At 46.5% G+C, this 23360-nt stretch overlaps 1 protein-coding gene across 5 annotated transcripts in view; it reads right to left on the reverse strand.

Moving 5' to 3' along the window:
- The window catches only part of CDK5RAP2 (CDK5 regulatory subunit associated protein 2), a 176351-nt gene that overhangs the window by 115050 nt on the left and 37941 nt on the right, over positions 1 to 23360 (reverse strand). For all 5 annotated transcript variants that reach the window (XM_028107743.2, XM_028107740.2, XM_028107742.2 and 2 more), the window contains exons 6-11: positions 21656 to 21779; positions 19022 to 19176; positions 12771 to 12933; positions 11656 to 11709; positions 10696 to 10815; positions 8245 to 8337 (exon numbers count right to left, since the gene is read on the reverse strand). In XM_028107743.2, the coding sequence (XP_027963544.2) occupies positions 8245 to 8337; positions 10696 to 10815; positions 11656 to 11709; positions 12771 to 12933; positions 19022 to 19176; positions 21656 to 21779 (709 nt within the window). The remainder of the gene's footprint in view (positions 1 to 8244; positions 8338 to 10695; positions 10816 to 11655; positions 11710 to 12770; positions 12934 to 19021; positions 19177 to 21655; positions 21780 to 23360) is intronic.

A 23360-nucleotide genomic window follows, 5' to 3' on the forward strand; every position in this document is an offset into this window, starting at 1 on the left:
TGGTCAGCATGGCAGCCCCATGACCACCACGAGCGGCTGTAAATTCAGCGGAGTCCAAGGGTTAGTTCTCTCGAGAACATTCATACTTCATTAACACACAGTTTAGTAGAAAAAACATATGTGATTATCAAGCATTTGAAAAAATACTGTAACTCACCAATAATCAAAAAGAGCAAATTAAAACAAGCTTTCATTTAACAAGAAGGTTTTAATGAGAATATCCAGTGCTGGCAAACTTACTATGAAGCAACACAATTAATATTAACTTTTCAAGAGCTGACCAAGCATCCAGAAGCCAAGAAATACACTGGCAGGAATGTAAATTAATGTAACTCTCTATGGACAGATTATATACATCAAGTGTGTGTGTACAGGATAGACGTGTTCACACTCATCCCAATGATTCGGCTCCCAGGATTCAATCTCAGGGGAGGAATCCAAAATACAGGGGGGAAAAGCCTTACGTACACAGTCATCCATCACAGATTTACTCTAACAGGAAAAACTAAGAACCTAAACCAATAACATGGGGATATTCCAACTCACAACATGACATGAAAAAATAGAAGATTAAATTGTGAATGAGCTAAAAAGTAAAATCTATGCATAGGAGAAAGCTGAGAAAGAAAAACATCAAAATGTTAACAGCGTGGTGGCTGGATGGTCTCCTGATGCCCCTTTTTTCCTGCTTTCTAGTCTCCCAAAAAGGAAATTTGTAACATACTTATAATCAGGAGAAAATAAACCTTTTTTTTTTAACATCTGTTCTTTGGATTAGACAAAGGCTCATGATGAAAAACTCAATAGCAAGGGACACGTGAGCTGTCAAGGCCACAACTCAGACTGTGGGGTAAAGGGACTGGCTCCAGTTTCTTGGCCTTTCCAGGAGATCCAGCTCCGCCACCAATGCTAGTGAAACCCTAGTTGTTAGGAGAGGTGGGCTATGGCCACAGTCAATCCGGGAGAGGTGAGGCCCAGCCATCCCATGTTTCCCCATTGCTATTTAGGTCCTAGCGACAGGGACTGAGGGGGAACCCCATTCACATTTCAAAGCGGGGTTTAGAGAAGCTTCTGTTTCACCTTCCTTTAAAATCAAAAAAATTTTTAAAGATTTTATTTATTTATTTGAGAGAAAGAGAGCGCATGCAAAAGAGAGAGAAAGAGAGAGAGCACACACGAGAGAAAGTATATAAGCAGAGGAAGGGGCAGAGGGAGAAGGAGAAACGTGCTCCCCACTGAGCAGGGAGCCAGAGGGCAAGGGGCTCGACCTCAGGACGCAGGGACCATGACCTGAGCTGAAGGCAGATGCTTAACCGACTGAGCCACCCAGGCGTCCCTAAATCACGAGGCCTAAAAAAAAAAAAAAAAAAAAAAAAAAAAAAAAAAATCTGGGGCATTGCTTATTTAAATAAACTCAAAAAACAAAAGAAGATGAACAATGATAGGAAAAATGCTCATCTTGAGCCATTTTCACAGTTACGTTTTATTAAGCACTGATTACATACGAGGAGCTAAACCAGGCGCTTTTGCACACATTGTATCTCCACTTCTCATAGCAACCCTACACACTACTGCAACTGAGGCTCAGAACCGTTAGGTGATGAGCCTGTCATCAGACCATAAGTGATTAAATGTGGGACTCTCTCCACAGCACTACACTGCCACGCCCATTCCAGGGACGATCCCAATTAACACCAACAAACTAGCAAGAATTAAAATAAGAAGACTGGGGGTGCCTGGGTGGCTCAGTCGTTAAGCGTCTGCCTTCGGCTCAGGTCATGATCCCAGGGTCCTGGGATCAAGTCCCACATCGGGCTCCCTGCTCAGTGGGGAGTCTGCTTCTCCCTCTCCCTCTGCCTGCCGCTCTGCCTACTTGTGCTCTATGTCTCTGTCAAATAAATAAATAAAATCTTTAAAAAAAAAAAGATTGTTTAAAAAGCATAGGGATAAACACACATACACACACACACACACACACACACACACGAGTGTGTGTCAAACTGCCAAAATCTGAGTAAGAACCATGGATTGCACCAAGACCGATGTCATGGTTGTGACATTGTTACTAAAGTTAGGGAAGATGTCACCTTTGGGAGGACCAGGTAAAGAGTATACAGAAATCTACTGCATGTGAATCTACAATTATTTCAAAATGAAAATTTTATAAAAGGAGTACGGAGATCTATATATACTGTCATGATAAGAATATTAGATGAAAAAAAGATTATAGAACAAAATAGGTATTATGATCCTTTCTACTTTTTCAAATATGTACGTATAAATATGCGTCAAAAGAGTCAAGGTGTTAATAGTGAACATCTTTAGACATGAGTTTATCGGTGACATCTATCAAACTCTTTCCACTGTTTTAAGTATTTTATAAATTCCTACAATGTGCAATTTACTTTTACAGCTGAGCAGGGAGGGGAGGAGAAAAAAATGCACAACTATGCCCCACTTTTCAAAAGTTCGCATGACGCCACTTCGCGTATCTTACAAGAGACCTACGATAGCACCTGTTTGCGCTAACCAAAAGAAATCAGAAGAGGATTTGCACTTTTATGAAAGAAGACACCCAGGTACACTCACAGATACACAGAGCAATTCAGTGGTTGCCAGAGGAGAGGGGGTGGAGAGATGGGCAAAAGAGAAGAATGGGATTTAAAAAAGGTACAAACTTCCATTTATAAAATAGGTCACAAGGATGTAATGAACAGCAGAGAGAATACAGTTAATAATACTGTAACAACTACATGTGGTGACAGGTGGTAACTAGATTTATTGTGATCACTTCATTTTACATATAAACGTTGAATCACTGTTTTACAACTAAAACTAATATAATATTGTATGTCAACTATGCTTCCATAAAAAAAATTTTTTTAACTGAAAAGGGCATTCCGCGTTGGTTTTGCAGTGAGCCGTTATAGAGGCAGCAAGCACCCAGAGCAGAGAGGGTAACCCCACTGAGCTCCTTCCCTGGGAACTACACTGAGCATCTCAACCACCACACCTCTGAACTGCGGTGTCTTGTGAGCATCTGTGCTTTATCTTGATGTATTTTTTGTAACTCTTAGCAAGATGATATGTCCTAAAGTGTCAGAAAACCCTAAAAAAAGAGAGGTTGTTTTTTGGGTCTGAGAATGCTCAAAAATTTTTCCATGCGAATTAATGTAATTGCTTCTTTGCTTTATGGCATTTTGGCTGGTGAAGATTTCATACGAAAGCTCTACTTTTGGATAGCGGGGGAAACCTGTATTTCCAATTTGAAAATACACACTTTTCAATGGGTCTAGAGGTAGCACCAGGCACCCCACACTGCAACCTTCACAGAGGCACACTGTGACTAGAACTCCCATCTCCACACTGTGACAACCACTCCACGAAGGTGAGTATGGCGGCTGTTGTCTTGATGTCAGGCTTACCACCAACCCTGTGAATTTTTTTTTAATTTTTTTATTGTTACGTTAATCACCATACATTACATCATTAGTTTTTGATATAGTGTTCCATGATTCATTGTTTGTGCATAACACCCAGTGCTCCACGCAAAACGTGCCCTCCTTAATACCCATCACCAGGCTAACCCATCCCCCCACCCCCCTCCCCTCCAGAACCCTCAGTTTGTTTTTCAGAGTCCATCGTCTCTCATGGTCCGTCTCCCCCTCCGATTTACCCCCCTTCATTCTTCCCCTCCTGCTATCTTCTTCTTCTTTTTTTTTCTTAACATATATTGCATTATTTGTTTCAGAGGTACAGATCTGTGATTCAACAGTCTTGCACAATTCACAGCACTCACCATAGCACATACCCTCCCCAATGTCTATCACCCAGCCACCCCATCCCTGCCACCCCACCCCCACTCCAGCAACCCTCAGTTTGTTTCCTGAGATTAAGAATTCCTCATATCACTGAGGTCATATGATACATGTCTTTCTCTGATTGATTTAATTTGCTCAGCATAACACTCTCCAGTTCCATCCACGTCGTTGCAAATGGCAAGGTCTCATTCCTTTTGATGGCTGCATAATATTCCATTGTGTATATATACCACATCTACTTTACCCATTCATCTGTCGATGGGCATCTTGGCTCTTCCACAGTTTGGCTTTATAGATTTTGGATACTAGCCCTTTATGGGATATGTCATTTGCAAATATTTTCTCCCATTCAGTCGGTTGTCTTTTGGCTTTGTTGACTGTTTCTTTTGCTGTGCAAAAGCTCTTTATCTTGATGAAGTCCCAAGAGTTCATTTTTGCCCTTGCTTCTCTTGCCTTTGGCGATGTTTCTAGGAAGAAGTTGCTGCGGCTGAGGTCGAAGAGGTTGTTGCCTGTGTTCTCCTTCAGGATTTTGACGGACTCCTGTCTCACATTGAGGTCTTTCAACCATTTGGAGTCTATTTTTGTATGTGGTGTAAGGAAATGGTCCAGTTTCATCCTTCTGCATGTGGCTGTCCAATTTTCCCAACACCATTTGTTGAAGAGAGTGTCTTTTTGCCATTGGACATTCTTTCCTGCTTTGTCAAAGATGAGTTGACCATAGAGTTGAGGGTCCATTTCTGGGCTCTCTATTCTGTTCCACTAATCTATGTGTCTGTTGTTGTGCCAGTACCATACTGTCTTGATGATGACAGCTTTGTAATAGAGCTGGAAGTCCGGAATTGTGATGCCGCCAGCTTTGCTTTTCTTTTTCAAGATTCCTCTGGCTATTCGGGGTCTCTTCTGGTTCCATACAAATTTTAGGATTATTTGTTCCATTTCTTTGAAAAAAGTGGATGGTATTTTGATGGGGATTGCATTCGATGTGTAGATTGCTCTAGGTAGCATTGATATCTTCACAATGTTGGTTCTTCCAATCCATGAGCATGGAACGTTTTTCCATTTCTTTGTGTCTTCTTCAATTTCTTTCATGAGTATTTTATAGTTTTCTGAGTACAGATCCTTTGCCTCTTTGGTTAGATTTATTCCTAGGTATCTTATGGTTTTGGGTGCAGTTGTAAATGGGATCGACTCCTTAATTTCTCTTTCTTCTGTCTTGTTGTTGGTGTATAGGAATGCCACTGATTTCTGTGCGTTGATTTTATATCCTGCCACTTTACTGAATTCCTGTATGAGTTCTAGCAGTTTTGGGGTGGAGTCTTCAGGGTTTTCCACATAAAGTATCATATCATCTGCCAAGAGTGAGAGTTTGACTTCCTCTTTGCCGATTTGGATGCCTTTGACTTCTTTTTGTCGTCTGATTGCTGTGGCTAGGACTTCTAATACTATGTTGAATAGCAGCGGTGATAGTGGACATCCCTGCCTTGTTCCTGACCTCAGGGGGAAAGTTCTCAGCTTTTCGCCATTGAGAATGATATTCGCTGTGGGTTTTTCATAGATGGCTTTTATGATATTGAGGTACTCTGAAGAGTTTTGATCAAGAAAGGATGCTGGACTTTGTCAAATGCTTTTTCTGCATCTATTGAGAGGATCACATGATTCTTGCTCTTTCTTTTGTTAATGTATTGTATCACGTTGATTGATTTGCAGATGTTGAACCAACCTTGCAGCCCAGGGATAAATCCCACTTGGTCGTGGTGAATAATCCTTTTAACGTACTGTTGGATCCTATTGGCTAGTATTTTGGTGAGAATTTTTGCATCCATGTTCATCAAGGATATTGGTGTGTAATTCTCCTTTTCGATGGGGTCTTTGGCTTTGGGATCAAGGTAATGGTGGCCTCATAAAATGAGTTTGGAAGTTTTCCTTCCATTTCTATGTTTTGGAACAGTTTCAGGAGAACAGGTATTAATTCTTCTTGAAATGTTTGGCAGAATTCCCCTGGGAAGCCATCTGGCCCTGGGCTTTTGTTTGTTGGGAGATTTTTGATGACTGCTTCAATTTCCTTCGTGGTTATAGTCTGTTCAGGCTTTCTATTGCTTCCTGGTTCAATTTTGGTAGTTGATACATCTCTAGGAATGCATCCACTTCTTCCAGGTTATCTAATTTGCTGGCATAGAGCTGCTCATAATATCTTCCTAGAATTGTTTGTATTTCTTTGGTGTTGGCTGTGATCTCTCCTCTTTCATTCATGATTTTGTTGATTTGGGTCATTTCTCTTTTCTTTTTGATAAGTCTGGCCAGCGGTTTATCAATCTTGTTAATTCTTTCAAAGAACCAGCTCCTAGTTTCGTTGATCTGTTCTACTGTTCTTTTGGTTTCTAGTTCATTGATTTCTGCTCTGATCTTTATGATTTCTCTTCTCCTGCTGGGTTTACGCTTTATTTGCTGTTCTTTCTCCAGCTCCTTTAGGTGTAGGGTTAGGTTGTATATTTGAGACCTTTCTTGTTTCTGGAGAAAGGCTTGTATTGCTATATACTTTCCTCTCAGGACTGCCTTTGCTGTATCCCAAAGATTTTGAACAGTTGTGTTTTCATTTTCATTGGTTTCCATGAATTTTTTTAATTCTTCTTTAATTTCCTGGTTGACCCATTCATTCTTTAGTAGGATGCTCTTTAGCCTCCATGTATGTGAGTTCTTTCCGACTTTCCTCTTGTGATTGAGTTCTAGTTTCAAAGCATTGTGGTCTGAAAATATGTAGGGAATGATCCCAATCTTTTGGTACCGGTTGAGACCTGATTTTTGACCTAGGATGTGATCTATTCTGGAGAATATTCCACTGGGCACTAGAGAAGAATGTGTATTCCATTGCTTCCAACCCTGTGAATTTTGGCTATTCTAGTCAAGCTGCAATTAGTTCAAATCATATGACATTCCCAAAAGGTCCCACTATGTGAAAGAAAAGGCATTTTCAAGGGCCTGTGCAACATTCAAATGTAGCAAAACAGCCAATATAAGCACACTGCATGCATTTACACACAAACACACACACACACACACACACGATCAAAACGGCGGCAAGGACACAGATTTTGGAGTCAGACTTGAGGTCAAGTCCCGACAACCTGCCAAACCAGTAAACATGCTACCTCCATGGGTAAGGATTAAAGGAGCACTCTCAGAACAGCCAAGCGGGAATGCAGAACCTAAGGACTTTCGAAAGCTCATGACCTCTGTATCTTGCAAGACAAGAAACCCAGCCAACACTGTTAAGTGACAAGACCTCAAAAATCATTCTGAAAGTCTTTCAACTAGGACAGATGGTTAGGAAATTAATAAATGTTATGTGATAAATCTGGGTAGCATTTAAAGGTTCAAGGCTCAACACTAACAAGCAAAATATCAACGACTATAAGGATGTCCGTCTGGTCTCTATGCCTGTCAAGTGCCAACCTTTTTTTTCTCAAGCAGTAGGAAATATCAATGGTTTTCCTAAGAATTCAGCTTTTAAGATGTGTTATTTTCAAAGCAAGGGGGGTAAAAAAACACCTCGGTGTAATCCCAGCTCCACTTCATCAACCAAATGGTGGGGGAGGCAAATCTGAGATTCCAAAGGCAGAGACTTGCCTATGCTTCTATTGTACCATGATTTAAACCAAATTACTTCAATTATTCTTACTGTGAACCAGGGCTCTGCAAAAGATAAGACGTGGGACATAAATCTTAGGAATCAAGCAGTCTTAAATCAGATTTAACTTCTAACTTCTACTTTATAACCAAAAATACCATGGTGGGGGAAGGTGGCAGGGAGAGCTTTATGCAGTATGGGGCTTATTCAGACGATGGAACCTTATTGGCTGATTCTCAGTAATAGGGATACACTGTATAAAGAAACTAGAAACACGGCAAGAGAACACTAAAAAAATTAAAAACACAAAACTAAAATTAACCAGAAAGGTGGAACATCAAGGCGGAGACCAGCAGGAGTCCCTGCAGTACAAGGCTTAGGGGGGATAAAGGAGAAAGGGCAGGTCAAACCTTCAAGGTGTGGAAGTGACACGTGGGCGGCGGGGGAGCAGGGGTACTAAAGGGACCAGCAGTTGGGGGGGGGGGCAGGTAAAAGCAGAGGCCTGGGGGTGAGACAGGCTCTGGGGCAAATCCTGGTTCTCTCACTTACCATTTCTGTGACCCTATGCAAGTTACCAGACTCTGTGAACCTGGATATTAACAGAGCCTCCTCCATGATCTGCTGTACAGATCCCCCGAGCTAACCCAGACAGCACTGAGCACAGCGCTTGGCACACAGTATGTGTTCAATAAATCCCAGCTGTTATATCAGCAGCGGGTTCCTCTCAGCTGCCAGGCCTTGCGCTCCCCAGGAGTCAGGACCGAGGGCATGGCCGCTTCAAGCCAAGCGAACGCTTACCTGGAATTTCTGTGTCTGTGCTCTCGCAGGGGCCTCTGTGACTTCTGCAAAGGCAGCACTGAGCTCTTCGATCTCAGAGTTAAGGTCTTCCACCTGGGTCAAAGTAAGAACAGCAGCCAAGTGGGCAACGGGTCTCGCCTCCCGGTGCACACTCAAGTGCTCTTCCTGCTGGACGGCGCAGCCTTCTGACCAAGGGCTTCGCAGTCGGGGAAGGTGTGAAGTCAGAGAAGTGGGACTCCTACCCTGGCCATTCACTAGCTGAGTGACTTCAGGCAAGGTACTTAATCTCTTTGAGCCCCAATGCCCGCAACCAGAACACGAGGAGACCACTATTCACCCAACTCTAGCAACGCTAGCGCTAAGTGAAGTGATGGGTACTGGTGCTAAAATCAGGCCTGGCTGAGACAAAGCGTTACATTATTGCTGCCCATGGAGAGGGGCCCGGCTACTCCCAGAATCTCTCATCTCTGGTGACCTTCTCCCGCACCCCAGTCAGCACTGGCGCCCATGGCCACACACTGGACTTGGCCAGCACCCACAGTGGCCCCTCCACCGGCGCCACTCTACACTGAAGGTCTCCAACTTCAGCCGGGCCCTGAACTCCCGCATTATGCAATGGTAGAAATTGTAACTACTATTACTATGAGCCAAGTCTCTGCCGCATCTGACACCGGTGATTACTCAAACTCTCCCCTCTTCAGCTTCTTCAGCGCCGCCGCCGCTTCCTGGTTCGCTCCATGCTTGTGCAACCACTCCTGTCCCCTTCGTGCCTTCCTCTCCCCGTCCCTGAAATTCTGATGTCCCCTGTGGCCCTGCTCTTTCCCTTCTACGCACTCCCGAGACAGGTAGCCCCACTCTCAGAACCGTAACTCACCCCTGAGCTCTCTCCAGGCTTGAGGCTGACATAGCCACCTCCCCCTGGACATCCCACCTTGGCGGTCCACGGGCTCCTCACAGTCAACACTTTGTAAACAGGTTCGTCGCCTCCCTCACCGCACCCACCTGGCCACCATACTCCACTCTCTCACGCTGTCCACTGAGTCGGTGGCCCCACCATACCCCAGTCACTCCAGCCGGACCCCCAGCAGTCATCCTCCCCTGTTCCTTCTCTCAGTCCTATGTCCCCTCAACAAATTTCCCCAAATTTGCTTCTAATTTTTAATGATTTCTGGCTATGTCCAGTTTCACTTCCTGAGTAGGCCCTGCCCCTCCATTCGCATTTAGCAGTGACCACTGCTCTAACTCAATCCTCCTTGGCTCTCACCTCCGCCACTGGCCTCCCTACCCCCCTTCTCTCCCTCCTACAAGCCACTCTCCAGATACAGCCAGAGACCTCACTAAAATGCAAGTGTGATCATACCCCTCCTGCCGGAGAGCCTCCAGTGGCATGCCTCCCGAACAGCCAAAAGTGGCTGATTCCACCATCGCTGGCTGGCCCCATGCAACCCCACCAGCTTCTTCTCTAGCCTCCCTTAGGTTCTGCACTTGATGCCCGGACAACCTCAAAATGCTTTTGGTTCCACAGACACCTTTTAGGCTCTTTCCTAACTTAATGGATTAACCATTGTTCTCCCCTCTGCCTCCCCCCCGATCCAACTCCTACTCATCCTTCAGGATTCAGCTCGGACACCTTCTCCTCCAAGTTCTGCTCCCCACGTACATACCCTAATCTGGTTCAGGCCCCCTGCCCTGCGCGTGCACAGCCCCCCGAACGTCCCTCCATCACCACACCTTCACTCTGTCTTTCTTCCTCACTTGCGAGCAGGGCTGGGTTTTCTTTTCTGCATCGGGACCTCGCTCAGTTAATGGGAAAACAACAGACTGCCATGCTAACAATAATAAAATAGCACGGAACCATTGGTCACCACCTTGGATCCCAAAGGCAACGACCCAGGTAGCTAACTGGTTCACAGGCGTGGCCTTGCCTCCCAAACGTCCTTCATCTCAATCTTGTTGTCTTTACAAGACTGGGCATTGTCCAATATGGCAGCCACTGGCCACCTGTGGCTATTGGGCACTTGAAGCGTGGTTCGTATGAAATGAGATGTGCTGTAAGCACACTGGCACTTCAGAGATGACACTAGGATGAAAAAGATGCTAAACACCTCATTACTACTACTGTTTTACTGATTACATGTTGAAATGATAACATTTGGGATATATATACTATTAAAGTTCATTTCGCTTGTTTCTTCTTACTTTTAATGTAGCTACTCGAAAATTCAAACATCCACATGTACCTTACACAGTATTTTTCTTGGATAGCACTAGACTGGACATTGCAAAGGAATTTCTAATGGACTAATGGGCCCTTCCCCCCCGCCCCCCCATACTCAACCCAGCTCTCTTATAAACTTTCCACCTAAAGCTAAAAATTCAGGGTAGGACAGGCCAGCCACAGAAGCTAACAAAGAAAAATCTCACTTCGGGTGTATCAGACTCACCACATACCTCTTTTTCCTTTGACTTTAATGCCATGGTTAGACCCTGAATGGCTTTATCCCTCTTTAAACTATTTTTCTTTTCTGTAGCAATTTCTCTTTCCTTCTCTCTCAGGTCCTCCTGAAGTGCCTAAATTAGATTAGAAAAAGATTCACTAAGTTGATGCGTTCCAACCAAAATGCACTGTAAATATATCTGTAAGAGCACACTCAAACGCAGTTATTCTATCTTATTCCTGTCACCGTGTGATTAATGTTTCCAAGCAGAGCTGAAGGCAGCGGCGGCAGCTCCCCGTTACGGCGCTAGCGCTCACGGCAACAGGGCTGGGTGAGAGGAAGGGGATCAGATCAGTTAAGACGATGACAGCTACTCCTGTGGAAGCACTCCAGTGCCTTCTGGAATTTGAATACAGTCACATCAGTCTCTGAAACCCTACCAGGTTTTTTGGGGGAAATAACAGATCATTAATTTCATTCCTTAGTGCTACAAAAGCTAGCAGAGAATTTGGTTTGATGGAGACTGAACATATACATGTATAGTCTGGGTTCATTTCTAAAGATAATCACGCTGCCTCCCTCCCGGGGCTTTGTGAGGATCAAATGAGATAATGGACGGCAAGCACTTTCCAAGCTGACGGGCACCAGACAAATGCCACCTGCCAGGACTCGGGGACACAGAGCAGTGGCAGGTCTGGGTCCACACTAGAGCTCATCCAAGCTACCTGATCTTGGGAAAGAGCCCTCGCCTCTCGGGAGCCTCACAAGCCTCACCTGCACAATGGGAATGTCGGCTCCAGAGAATTACCACCAAGCCAGAGAGACATTCTCTGGAGTCCTGAAAGCCTGCCTGGCGCCCACTGGCATTCCCTAAGTGACAGCTATTGTCACACCAAACTATCTACTGCTCTCGGAATAAAGCAAGAGGCAAGGAGAAATCTTCAATACTTTATCTTAAATTGCATCAACATACCTGGATCCTCTCTTCAACGCGGTGTCTCTCCTTCTGGCGCTCCATTTGTGCGGCCTGAGAAAAGGCATTTATTGGCACCTGGAAGGGACTCACAATCCAACAACTTCCCCAGAACAGTCAGAACGAGCATCTCATTTCCCCACTTCTCCCCACCACTGTGGAAGTCACGGAGATAAGTGTCCACTCCTGTCTGTCTCAGCCGATGTCCCGAGCGAAGAGAAATGCAAAGACACGCAAGTCACGCGGGTTGATCACCAGCCCCACAGAGAGTGAACCACGGAGCCGCTGGACGATGAAAAGGGCCAACGGAAGGACAGGGCCCGTGGGGTTCACAGGAGGAGCAGGAGACGTGGGCTGAGTACAGCTAAAAACTAACCAGTGAGGCTGCAGAAATCACTGTCCCACTGCAGACAAAGAAGACTCTGCTCCATAAAAAAAATCAGGACTTTCCCTGAGCATCTAGAACATCCCATACTGTGAATGTAGCACATGCAGCAGCCACCCCTGGTCCAACAAAAACTGGGAGGTCTCAGCTAGGCCCACCTGCACTGCCAGGCCCTGGCCACCGTCTTGCAGGCCCTCTGGAGGCTCTGGGGTCTGGTACTAGCAACCCACCTCTTGGAGCCCAGGAAAAGAGAGCAACTTGTCTGAGCCCATTTCTAAATTCCATGAGGGGCCTGTGATCAGAGGGGCTGGAAGGACCCAATGCAGCAGCATGCTGGGCTGCCTCACCGGCCTCCGGGCCCAGCACCACTTAGTTCCCTTCCCTCACAGCCTCTAACCACAAAGGTAAAAGAGGTACTAAGTTTTATCCCACGAAAACCCAAAGGGCAAAAATAAAGTCCGCCGGCAACAACAAATCAACACACAGTAGAACAGAGGCAAGCAGGTACGGACTGTTTTTTTAACCGACTCTGTCTGAACATGAGGCCGGAAGTGGGGGAGACATGCCAGGGCCCCCCGACAAAGGAGGTTCCTGCTAATTCCTCAGCTGCCGGGGAGCTAATATTTGGAAGCAGTCTGCGTGTGACTCGTGGGGACCGAGTGTGCGCCCCATCTGCCACAGAGGAGTCCAGGGTGCTATCAAAGTCCCCCTCCACACCCCGCCGGCTCACCTCAGCTCCTCTCTCCTGTTCTCCCCTCGGAGCCGCAGAGAGTGCTTGGAGCTCCCCAGACGACACACTCTCAACAGGACATGCCATCTGAGATTTCTCCTCTTTAAGGCACTGAATTAAAGCTTCTTTGCTCTTCAAAGACAGCTTCAACTCCTCAATCAGTCTAAAAGCGAACAAAATTTAAATATTAATTCTAAGCTGTTCTCTGAGCTCAGTGGAAGAGAAGGAGGCAGGAAATGGCGCCAGACATCGTCAAAGCAGACATGCCCAATAACTGAGCAGAAATGGAATCGCACCGTGCAGGTCGGAGAGCAAGGGCCAGAATCCGTGTGACATTAACTGTCCCCTCACCTCCAGCCTGGCCCCGGTAGATCCAGCCTCGGAGCTGCTAGACTATGGTCTGACGGAGCCACCCCCGGGCTCAGACTTTCAACAGCCCTCGCCACGGACGGCAGTGGACTACTGATTTTTTTGGCCAGGAATCCCCTCTGCAAAAGAAATCGGGCGCTGGAGCCTGAACAAACACGACCGATAAAGCGGAGCTGTCCCGATGAGTGGGCAAAAACAGAGAACCTCTCTCTCTCTGGCTCCTCAGGGCAACGTTTAAAATACACTGACTTTCCAGATAAAGGGCAAACTCGTGCGCAAGGCAGGTAAGGCCCTAGCTTTCCGGGCCCAGAAGATCAGAGACCCTGCTGGCAGCTGCAGCTTCCCCTCTCACACGAAGCCGTCACCCGCTCCCTCACCACCCAGGAGCCTCGCTTCCAGCTCTCTCCACAAGCCAGGCCGTCCTGTGCCTCCAGACCTTTGCTCACACTCATCCCCCCACCCAGAATGCCCTTTGCGACTCCATCCCAGCCACTGCTAACACACTCCGGTCACCCTGCCCGGGACTTAGGCATGACCTCCCCTGGAGGAAACCGTGCCAGCCACACCCTGAGGGCCCCACGCGGGTAGAGCTGAACACCATCTCAAGGCCACCAAATTATGCTCCCTGACCATGGCCAAGTTATGTAACCTCTATGCAACTGCATTTCCTCGGCTATGAAATGGGGATACCTTGCTCATGTGGATTAGAGAGAAAATGTTTAAAACAGACCTACATACCTCCAAGCATATAGCACAACTCCACAAATGACAGTTGCTATAATTATACTTTTCCTTAACATTCAACAATTAGCATTTTGTCAGAGAACCCTCCAAACAGCCTTTCTGTAGCTGAGCCTCAAAAACAACTTGAATGGTAGGAAGAGCAAAGGCCTGAGAGTCAGAGAGCTTCCCTGGCTCCCAGGGGGAAGGGCCAGAGTCAGCTAAAAGTAGTTAAAGGCAGCAGGCAATGCACTGGTGCTCTGGTCTGAATGTTCGTGGCCCCCCAAAATTCAGATATCGAAATCCTAACCCCCTCAGGTGACAGGATTAGGACGTGGGGCTTTGGGAGGAGAGTGGGTCACGTGGGTGGAACTCAGGAATGCGAGCAGTGCCTGACAAATGAGGCTCCACAAAGCTGCCTCACCCCTTCCACCACGCAGGGATGCAGTGAGAAGTCTACAGGCTGCAAGAGGGCTTTCACCCGGCCATCTCCCAGCCTCCAGAACGGTAAGAAATAAAGTTCTATTGTTTGTGAGCTACCCAATCTCTGGTATTTTGTTACAGCACCCCAAACAGGCTACGACAATTAGGCACAGAGGGTACCAGGGCAGCACCAGTGCGATGCCCCCAAATCTTGGACAGAGGCGTAAGATTGCCCTCTAGGGGTTCTACTCTGAAATCATCACAGAATCAATTGAAGAGGTAAAAGTCACTAACTGTATACTTGAAATGGATGTGCTCTATTGCAGGTAACTTATACTTCGATAAAATTGATTTGTGTTAGTTACCTTAGAGCAAGTTCCAGTAGGGATGGGAATGAGAGAGGGAGGCCCTGTGGGGACTGGGGCCAAACTCGAGCATGGGGCCATCCACAGCAGTGGCCTCAATCCAGCAAGACCATGGCCCAGGCTTGCCACACCTTCCAGGTTTTCAAAAGAGGCTGGAAAACCAAACTTTTACATGAAACTAGATTTTTTCTTAAATAGTAGCAACTAATTCAAACTTTTCTTTTTTAAGATTTTATTTATTTATTTGAGAGAGAGAGAGAGAGGGAGAGAGCACAAGCAGGGGGAGTGGGAGAGGGAGAAGCTGACTCCCTGCTGAGCAAGGAGCCCGATGCGGGGCTCAATCCCAGGACCCCGGGATCATGACCTGAGCTGAAGGCAGATGCTTAACTGACTGAGCTGCCCTGGCACCCCTAATTCAAACTTTTAAAAGCACTGTGTAGGCCAAATAAAACATACCTGTTGGCCACATTTGACCTGCAGGGTTCCCCAGTGTTAGCTGAGGATACAGTGTTAGCCTTAAGGATACAGACTAGCTCTAAAGTCAGATCGTAGGAGATCAAGTAGCTAAAGCACATACCTTTCAAAAGGGTGGAGGAAGCCCAGAAAGACATCAGCAGTGCCCATCCGAGTAAGGGCCCTGCCCCACAACAGGCCAATCTGTACGGCACATCTGGATCCATCTCACCAGGGCAAGCCCAAGCACCCCTGTTCCAAGTCCGCTTAGCAGCTCACCTTCTGACCTCCATTTAGCTCATGGGCAGGCCTTCCCTGAGGGAGGGAATATCTGACCCTAGTCCCAGGAGAGTTCCACCACAGACAGGCCCACACCCTACGTGAGCAGATATCCAGAGGTGGCCTCTGGCTGCCACACTGGCCTCTGGGAGTGTGGCTGGGGCACATCTGTCTGTGAGAGACAGCCGCTTGGGCAGGACTAACAAATCAGGCTTCTGTGCCTATCCAGCCAGGCCTGTGGGAAACCCCAAGAAGATGCAGCCTTTGGCAACGCCCTAACCTGACCACCCACACATGGAGACCCCACCACTTACACCACATTAAGTACTCAATAAGCATCAACCCTTCCCAAATTCCCCCTTCCAAAAAGATGAGAAGCCAAGCTTCTGTGGCATATGCTAACAAAGACCACTTTCTTCTATGATTACCTTCACATGCGCCAGGCTCCACACCTTTCCTTTCTTTGCACAAGCTTTCCCTCAGTGCAGCAAGGCCCTCCCTGCCCCACACCCAAGCACACCTGATCACCACCTTGCTTTTGTCACAGCACAGAACCCTCCTGAACTTACCTCTAACACCAATCACGACACTTTTTTTTCCCCCATCTGTCCCCTCTCCCACGCTGGGAGTGCCATATAAGGCAGAAAAGTGCTCATCTCTCTATTCCTGGCACCTAACCCGAGGCCATGCTCAGTAGCTGGTCAACGACTGAATCTACAGCTCCTTTAATCTAGCCTTAATCCATATACCCAAGCACCTTCTAGACTCACTCTTCGAAGTCCATGACCCCTCAACCCAGCATGTCCCAACTGAGCGCTTATCTTCCCGCTCCTCCCACCCAAAAACATCTGTTCTTTGCCCCTTTCGTTCCCAAACTCAGCACACTGTACCACCATCCTACGGTTGCTCACGCTCAAAACCTGGGTGAGGCGGTATCTCTGCATCCTTTTCCCTCATCCCCAAACTCATCAATGATCAAGCCCCTCAAGCCATCAGGTCAATCCTACCTTCCAAGCAGCTCTGTCTGTTTTCCTCCATGCTAGTTCCGTCACCTCAGTCCTGGTCACCACGCTCTCTTGTCTGGACTTCTCCATCAGCCTGACAGGCAGTCTTCCCACCCAGCCCCACCACCAACTCATCCTCTAGGGGCAGCCAAAGGGATTGCCCTAAATTACAGTCTGACCCTGACACCACCCCATTTCCATCCTTAACTCATCAGCAGCTTGTCACATGCCCTGAAGACAAAACCCCAACTATTCAACAAAGCCCACATGATCTGGCCAGCTTCCCTTTCCTCATCTCTTCCACCTTCCTTCCAGAACACAACTCTCCAGCCATGCGACAGTTGTGTAAGTCCCCGGGTCATGCTCTGTGCCCTCAGGCTTCTGAACTTCCATACATATGGTTCCCAATGCCTGAACACCCTTTCTTCCTCCAAGTAATTCCTCCTTTATCCTCATACTTCCACTGGGAAGCCTTTCCTAATCCCTCTAAACGAAATTAGAAAGATGTTATGTTAACCCAGCATGTGTCCACCTGGCCCTTCTCTGCTCCTGCCCTCCACTCCTCCCACCTAGCTAGATGGCAAGCAGACACCTTGACATGAGGTTCCTTAGGAGAGAGACCCAGTCTGTACCCATTTATACCTACACTCTAACCACCACTTACTGAGCAGAAGATGCTCAGGAAGTATTTGTTGAACAAAGGGCATAATGATCCAACAGACCAGTGAACTAACTGCCGAGCAGCTGCTGGGACCCTCGCAGGGCCCTTCCAATCCGCTCTCGCCCACACCCTCTTCTCAAACCTACCCCCAGCCCTCTTGCCCGCTCCCTCCAGCACCAGGAATTCTGTCTTTCCTTCTTTGGTGGCTGCCCCTGCACATTGTGGTCTCTTCCCTGGGTTCCCTATTTCCAATTTAACTGCTGGATACCTGCAGGTCCCCCAGGAAAGACAAACCTGTAAACCTTCTAAGGGCTTCACTGCTCATCAGCTGGGAGAGATACAAGGGGACACATAAACAATTTGCATGGAAAAGGATTCCAGACTCTCACAGCACAGGGCCTAAAAAGGCTGCTACCCTGAGGGGGAGGCCCAGCGAAAAAAAACCACCCCGTCTAGGGAGGCTTCTCTCCTAGCCACGTAATGGACAAACACACTCATTCACTCAACGCTGAGGTCCTACACCTCACAGAGAACTCTGTTTCCTGACTCGTCCTTAGATTCATCCCAAAACTTGAGTTTTCCAGACCAAAGCTAAGAAAAGGTTGCAGCACACAAAATAAATGCTAGCTCCTCCAGACACTGAAGCTAGGACACTGAATAAGTGGAAACCATGGCCTCTCCCTCAGTCTATTCGTTCCTCTTTTATAGATAATCCTAAAACATGAAAACAAGGTGCAGACTCAAATCTCGTAAGGCCGAAAGAAAAGCAAACAGCAGTTGGGGAGTTGGGGCAACTGAGCACCAGAACCCAAACAACATGGTGGGCCCATCACATCAATCACGAGTCAATGAGTAACCAAAAAAAAAAAAAAAACAAAAAGGAACCAGAGTCAGTATCCTCTTTTTAAGGAAATAGGAAAGTAGATCATTTGCTTTAGAATAATTTCTATCAAATTCCAAACGAGCTTGGCTCTTCAGTGGATAGGTCACAGGTTAGCCAGAAGTTTCACTTGTATTTAGTTTACACAACCTTCCACCTAGTGACCAGCAAAGCAAGGAAAGAGTATCAAAATGTAAGGTTCATGATAAAGAAAACCTCAACTCTCTGCTGACCAGTTTTGATCAAAAGTTTGGTTGTAAGACACGAGTATTAAAGACTGCCTAAAGGCCCTATGGCCCATCCATTTCTCTGGAGTATATGGCACACATTTTATTCTTGGACCAACAGAGAGCTCTGTACTGGGTCTACACTGTTTTGGCCCCTCGCACTGTACTAATCTGGGCCCTCGGCCTGCATTAAAAGACATGATAAGGGGCGCTGGGTGGCTCAGTCGGTTAAGCATCTGCCTTCGGCTCAGGTCATGATCCCAGGGTCCTGGGACTGGGCCCTGCGTCGTCAGGCTCCCTGCCCAGCGGGGAGTCTGCTTCTCCCTCTCCCTCTGCTCAACCCCCACCCGCTTGTGCTCTCTCTCACTCTCTCGCTCTCAAATAAAAATCTTTAAAAAGGAAAAAAGACATGATGAAAAACAGGTCCCACAAACTCAATAGATATTGTGGGGATATAATCACATACTGTTCCCTCTGAGAAGATTCACAAGGGAAATTTCTCCCCAACAATGTCAAGTAAAACTGGGCTTCTCCTGAATTCCTGGCTCATTTTCTCTTGTGAATAGTGTGACTCTTACATTCATCAAGACTGCTTTTCTCTCTTTCCTTTGGTTACCAAGAAGCTTACAGCCAAACTGAAGGCTACGTCTAGTACCTGAACAGAACTTTTTGGCAGGAGTTTCTATCTATAATTCTATCCCTCTCCTCATCTCCCTACCCCATTCCTTTTCCCTCCACCCTGATCTTACTCCAGGTTTTCTCACGATGGGAGAGGAGAGAAAGGTGGGGTGAAAGAGTAGGAAGGGAACACCCTTCCGCCACGCTGCCCGAGAAACGAACGTCAGCGCAACACAGAGATAAGAGCCAGACCTGTCTTTCTGCTCCAGGACCACAGCCATGTCCAAGTCCCCCTCGTGCCTCTTCTTCATCTCCAAAAGCTTGTTTTCCAAGCTCAACCGAAGAGCCTTCTCTGTTTCTGTCCCCACAAAGGCCTTTTCCAGTTCTGCTTGGGCAGCTTTCACATCCTAGAGTTAAATTAAATGCATTTGATGCAATTTTTCAATACAATTGGGAACATTTTGAAAGGAAATTGGATTAAAATATAAATATTTATGACTTTTTCTACAGCACATTTCCCCTCCTTGAATTGTACTATACATGGGGAGAATCAGTAATAAATACATTTGCCAGCCATTTTTCCCTCTTGTATCCTGAAGAGTAATAGGCATTTCCAATGGAAAAGACTCAACTCTACAAAAACTCTATTTTTGGGTTTGAAAAATCAGATCAATATTTATAGCTTGAATGAGAACAAGGAGAAATGTGCCTCTCAATACTTAAACATACATAAATTCCGGAGTCCCCATAACCTCCATACAAATCATCCCACACCCAACCGCCCCCTCCCTATTTCTTTTAAGATGATGACTACACAATTCGCAAGTACATTTTCTCTATCTCCAAGGTGACGTCGGTGGTGAAAAACTATGTTCTTCCTGAGAGCTCAGAGAAGCCAACAAGGAAATTATCTAAATCATGCAGGCAGGGCCCACATTGGGGAAAAGGGCCCTGGAGCTCAGGAAAGTGACCTGGGGGTAGATCTGGATCTCCAAGTGCCCACGGCCTCTGACTACATCACAAAGATAAAAGTCAAATCAAACTGGGTTCAAAACCCAGCTCTCCTACTGACTTGCTGCGGGACGCTGGGTAGTCACTTAGCCTCTCTGGGCCCCAGCTTATTCATAAAACAGGGGATCACCACCATCCCATCAAGGAGTTGCTCTGAGGCTCTGTCAAAGGCTTGCTGCATCACAGGAAGCTCAAAGCAACACTGGCTTCCTCTTCCCTGTCCCTTCTCCCCACAGTGCCGCCCCCATCACTGCCCCCACTTGGGCTGGGGAGAAAGCCTCTCCTCCCCGTGAGCCTTGCCTGGCAAGCGCAGTGATAGCCAGGAAAAATCATTTCCCAATATTCTGAGACAACAAACAAAACCTATTTACTGAGTGCTTGCTAAATGCCAGGCTTTGAGCAAGGAGCCTGATTTATCTTCTCTCTGTTCCCTACCTAACCCTAAACAGTTATGCACTGAGAGACACCCCACAGCAGTTCAGAATGCAGGCTCCACAGCCAGAGCACCTGGCGTTCCTGCCGGTGTGACCCTGAGCAAGGGACTTGGCCGGTCTGTGCCTGGGTCATCATGTTTTTGGTTTTGTTTTTGTTTTTAAAAAAGAATGATAAAAGTATTTACCTCACAAGGCTTCCTGAAGGGATGAACTGAAAGGATGTGTGAGAAGGGTGCCTCACGTGGGGCTGGTCCCCCCCACACTGCTAGGACCATGGCTGTTAGGACAACCGCTACAGATGAGGCAGCAGAGGCTCAGAGAAGGGGACAAGGCTAATCAGCGACAGAGCAGAAGGTCAACCCAGCATGGTCTGGCAGTCACACTGACACCCCAAAACACCCCAAAACACCCCGGTGCTTCCCGGGGAACACAGGATGACTGAACCAACAATGACATTTTAATTAAAATTCAGAATTTGGGGCTGGAAGACTCTTGTTTCAGTTCCAGCTCTACCGCTGATGACTAAGTTTCCCTCCCTCTCAGAGCTGTGCCCTCGTCAGTATTTGGGACCTAGCATCTGTACAGCCTCGTGGGGCCAGTGCAAACACCATGAATGGAAAAGACCACTCTAGGCTGCAAAGTATAGCACCAGTGCATCTGCCTTCTGCACCCAGAAGCGCTTTGTGCTGCCATCCCTCCTTGTATCTAAGAAGAGCCAGGCTTTCAGGTGGAGAATGGGAGATGGGCCAAGAGACTTCAAAGACCGAGAATGAAGTTAACTAGTGTCACTGAATACTTGCTTAATGTGGACAGAAACTTTTAACATCTAGGAGACAGGATTTTTTAGCCAAGACACATCCTGCCTCCATCACGGTCACAGGAAGTGCCTGAGAATGAGCAGAAGGAGGGGCTCCATGAGATGTCTCCCCAAGAAGAGGCATTCAGTGAACACCGGGGTGACGTGGGATGGAGGCCAGGTACTGGGGACCGGGCTGTGTGGGCACGCGACAGCCTGCAAAGCAGAATCACTTCCAGGCTTAGCGCGGGTTAGGGGAGCCGCTCCCCCTCTCCAGGCCTGTTTCTTCCTCTGTAAAATCAAGGGCCTGAACTAGGTAAGAAGAGCAGGACTGCCGCAAGAGCAGGGGCTTGAAAATCAGCAGGTGCAAATTTAAATCCAGGATCACACTTAGACTAGTCAGTCTTTCTGTACGTCAGTGTCCTCATCCGCAGGAATGAAGACAATGGCCAGGACTCAGGGTGTGAGGGTACAAATTCTATACGCAAAGCGCCTAAGACAGGGCTGGAACCCACAAGCTGCTCATAAGGGTGGCTCCCGTTTCTGCTGAAACTCTGAAAGTTTAGGGTAAAAGGAACAAAATTCTGCCCCCTCCACTCTTAACCCACTGTCAGAACACAGTCTCCGCAGGGTGTCCACACTTGCCTCTTCTAAATGGACTATTCTCTTGGTCAGGAGATCTTCAACCTGCTGCACCTTCTTCTGAGCATCTTCTTTCGCCCGCTGAACCTCGGAGCCGCCCCCTTCAGCGAGGCTCTCAACTGCTTTGCTGCAAAAAGGGGCAAAAGTGTAAAATCCACGCAGGGACAGTGAGACAGGGATTTCAAAGGCCCCAGAGAGACAAGGACTATTTGTTCATCACTTCTATAGACCTGTGTTCTTTTTTTTTTTTTAATTAGTATTTGTAATTCAAAAACACAGATAATGCAATATATGAATGTATCAAATCAATCAACATATACACCTTAAACGTATACATTACATGCCAGGTATACATCAATTTAAAATACATATAAATAAACACAAATTAAGAAAGAATCATCTATAATCTTACCCGTCAGAAGAACTAAGTTAACATTTTAGCATACAGCCTTACAGACGTTCTCTACAAAAAGAGAATCATGTATCTATGATCTGATTTTATCACTTAATATACTATAAACATCCTTCTGGGTCAATAAATATAAATCTCTATCATTTTTAGAGCCTACATATTAATTCGTGTGTAAAATATACTGTAATGTATTAAATCAATCCCCTATTTTTTACTGAAGTACAGCTGACATACCTCAATCCCCTATTTTTAAAACATTCAGATGGAAAAAAATTTAGATTTCTAACTTTACATGTTTGTCTGAAAATACTTCTAAAGCACAAAGCCCATTATAAAGTACCCAAATGTCAGTGTTATTATTTATTGTATTATAAGCAATGCTATACAAACTGTGGAAAGAGCCCAGATGTCCATCGACAGATGACTGGATAAAGAAGAGGTGGTATATACACACAATGGAATATTATGCAGCCATCAAAAGGAATGAGATCTTGCCATTTGCAACGACGTGGATGGAAGTGGAGGGTGTTATGCTGAGCGAAATAAGTCAATCAGAGAAAGACAAGTATCATATGACCTCGCTGATATGAGGAATTCTTAATCTCAGGAAACAAACTGAGGGTTGCTGGAGTGGTGGGGGGTGGGAGGGATGGGGTGGCTGGGTGACAGACATTGGGGAGGGTATGTGCCGTGGTGAGCGCTGTGAATTGTGCAAGACTGTTGAGTCACAGATCTGTACTTCTGAAACAAATAATACATTATATGTTAAAAAAAAAAGAAGAAGATAGCAGGAGGGGAAGAATGAAGGGGGGGGAATCGGAGGGGGAGACGAACCATGAGAGACCATGGACTCTGAGAAACAAACTGAGGGTTCTAGAGGGGAGGGGGGTGGGGGGATGGGTTAGCCTGGTGATGGGTATTAAAGAGGGCACGTTCTGCGTGGAGCACTGGGTGTTATGCACAAACAATGAATCATGAACACTACATCAAAAACTAATGATGTAATGTATGGTGATTAACATAACAAAAAAATAAGCAATGCTATAATAAAAGCATCCTTGTATGTTTATTATCTAGTGATTTCCTAGGGTCAATTCCCACAAAGGGTATTACTGAGTCACAGGGTGAGCACACGTCTAAGACTTTTGAAAGCTATTGCCAAATTTCCCACCAGGACACTTCCAACAAAGTACCCCTCCACCAGTGGCAGGAGAAGGGGAGAGACGGTCTAACAAACCAACGTGCAAAGGAGCAGCATGCCACAAAAATAAATCTGAGGGATCAAGGGCTTTTATA

This window comes from Eumetopias jubatus, unplaced genomic scaffold (genome assembly GCF_037043125.1).
Source record: "Eumetopias jubatus isolate StellerSeaLion01/CBP00866 unplaced genomic scaffold, mEumJub1_p1.0 scaffold_15, whole genome shotgun sequence".
In the NCBI taxonomy this organism is placed as follows: domain Eukaryota; kingdom Metazoa; phylum Chordata; class Mammalia; order Carnivora; family Otariidae; genus Eumetopias; species Eumetopias jubatus.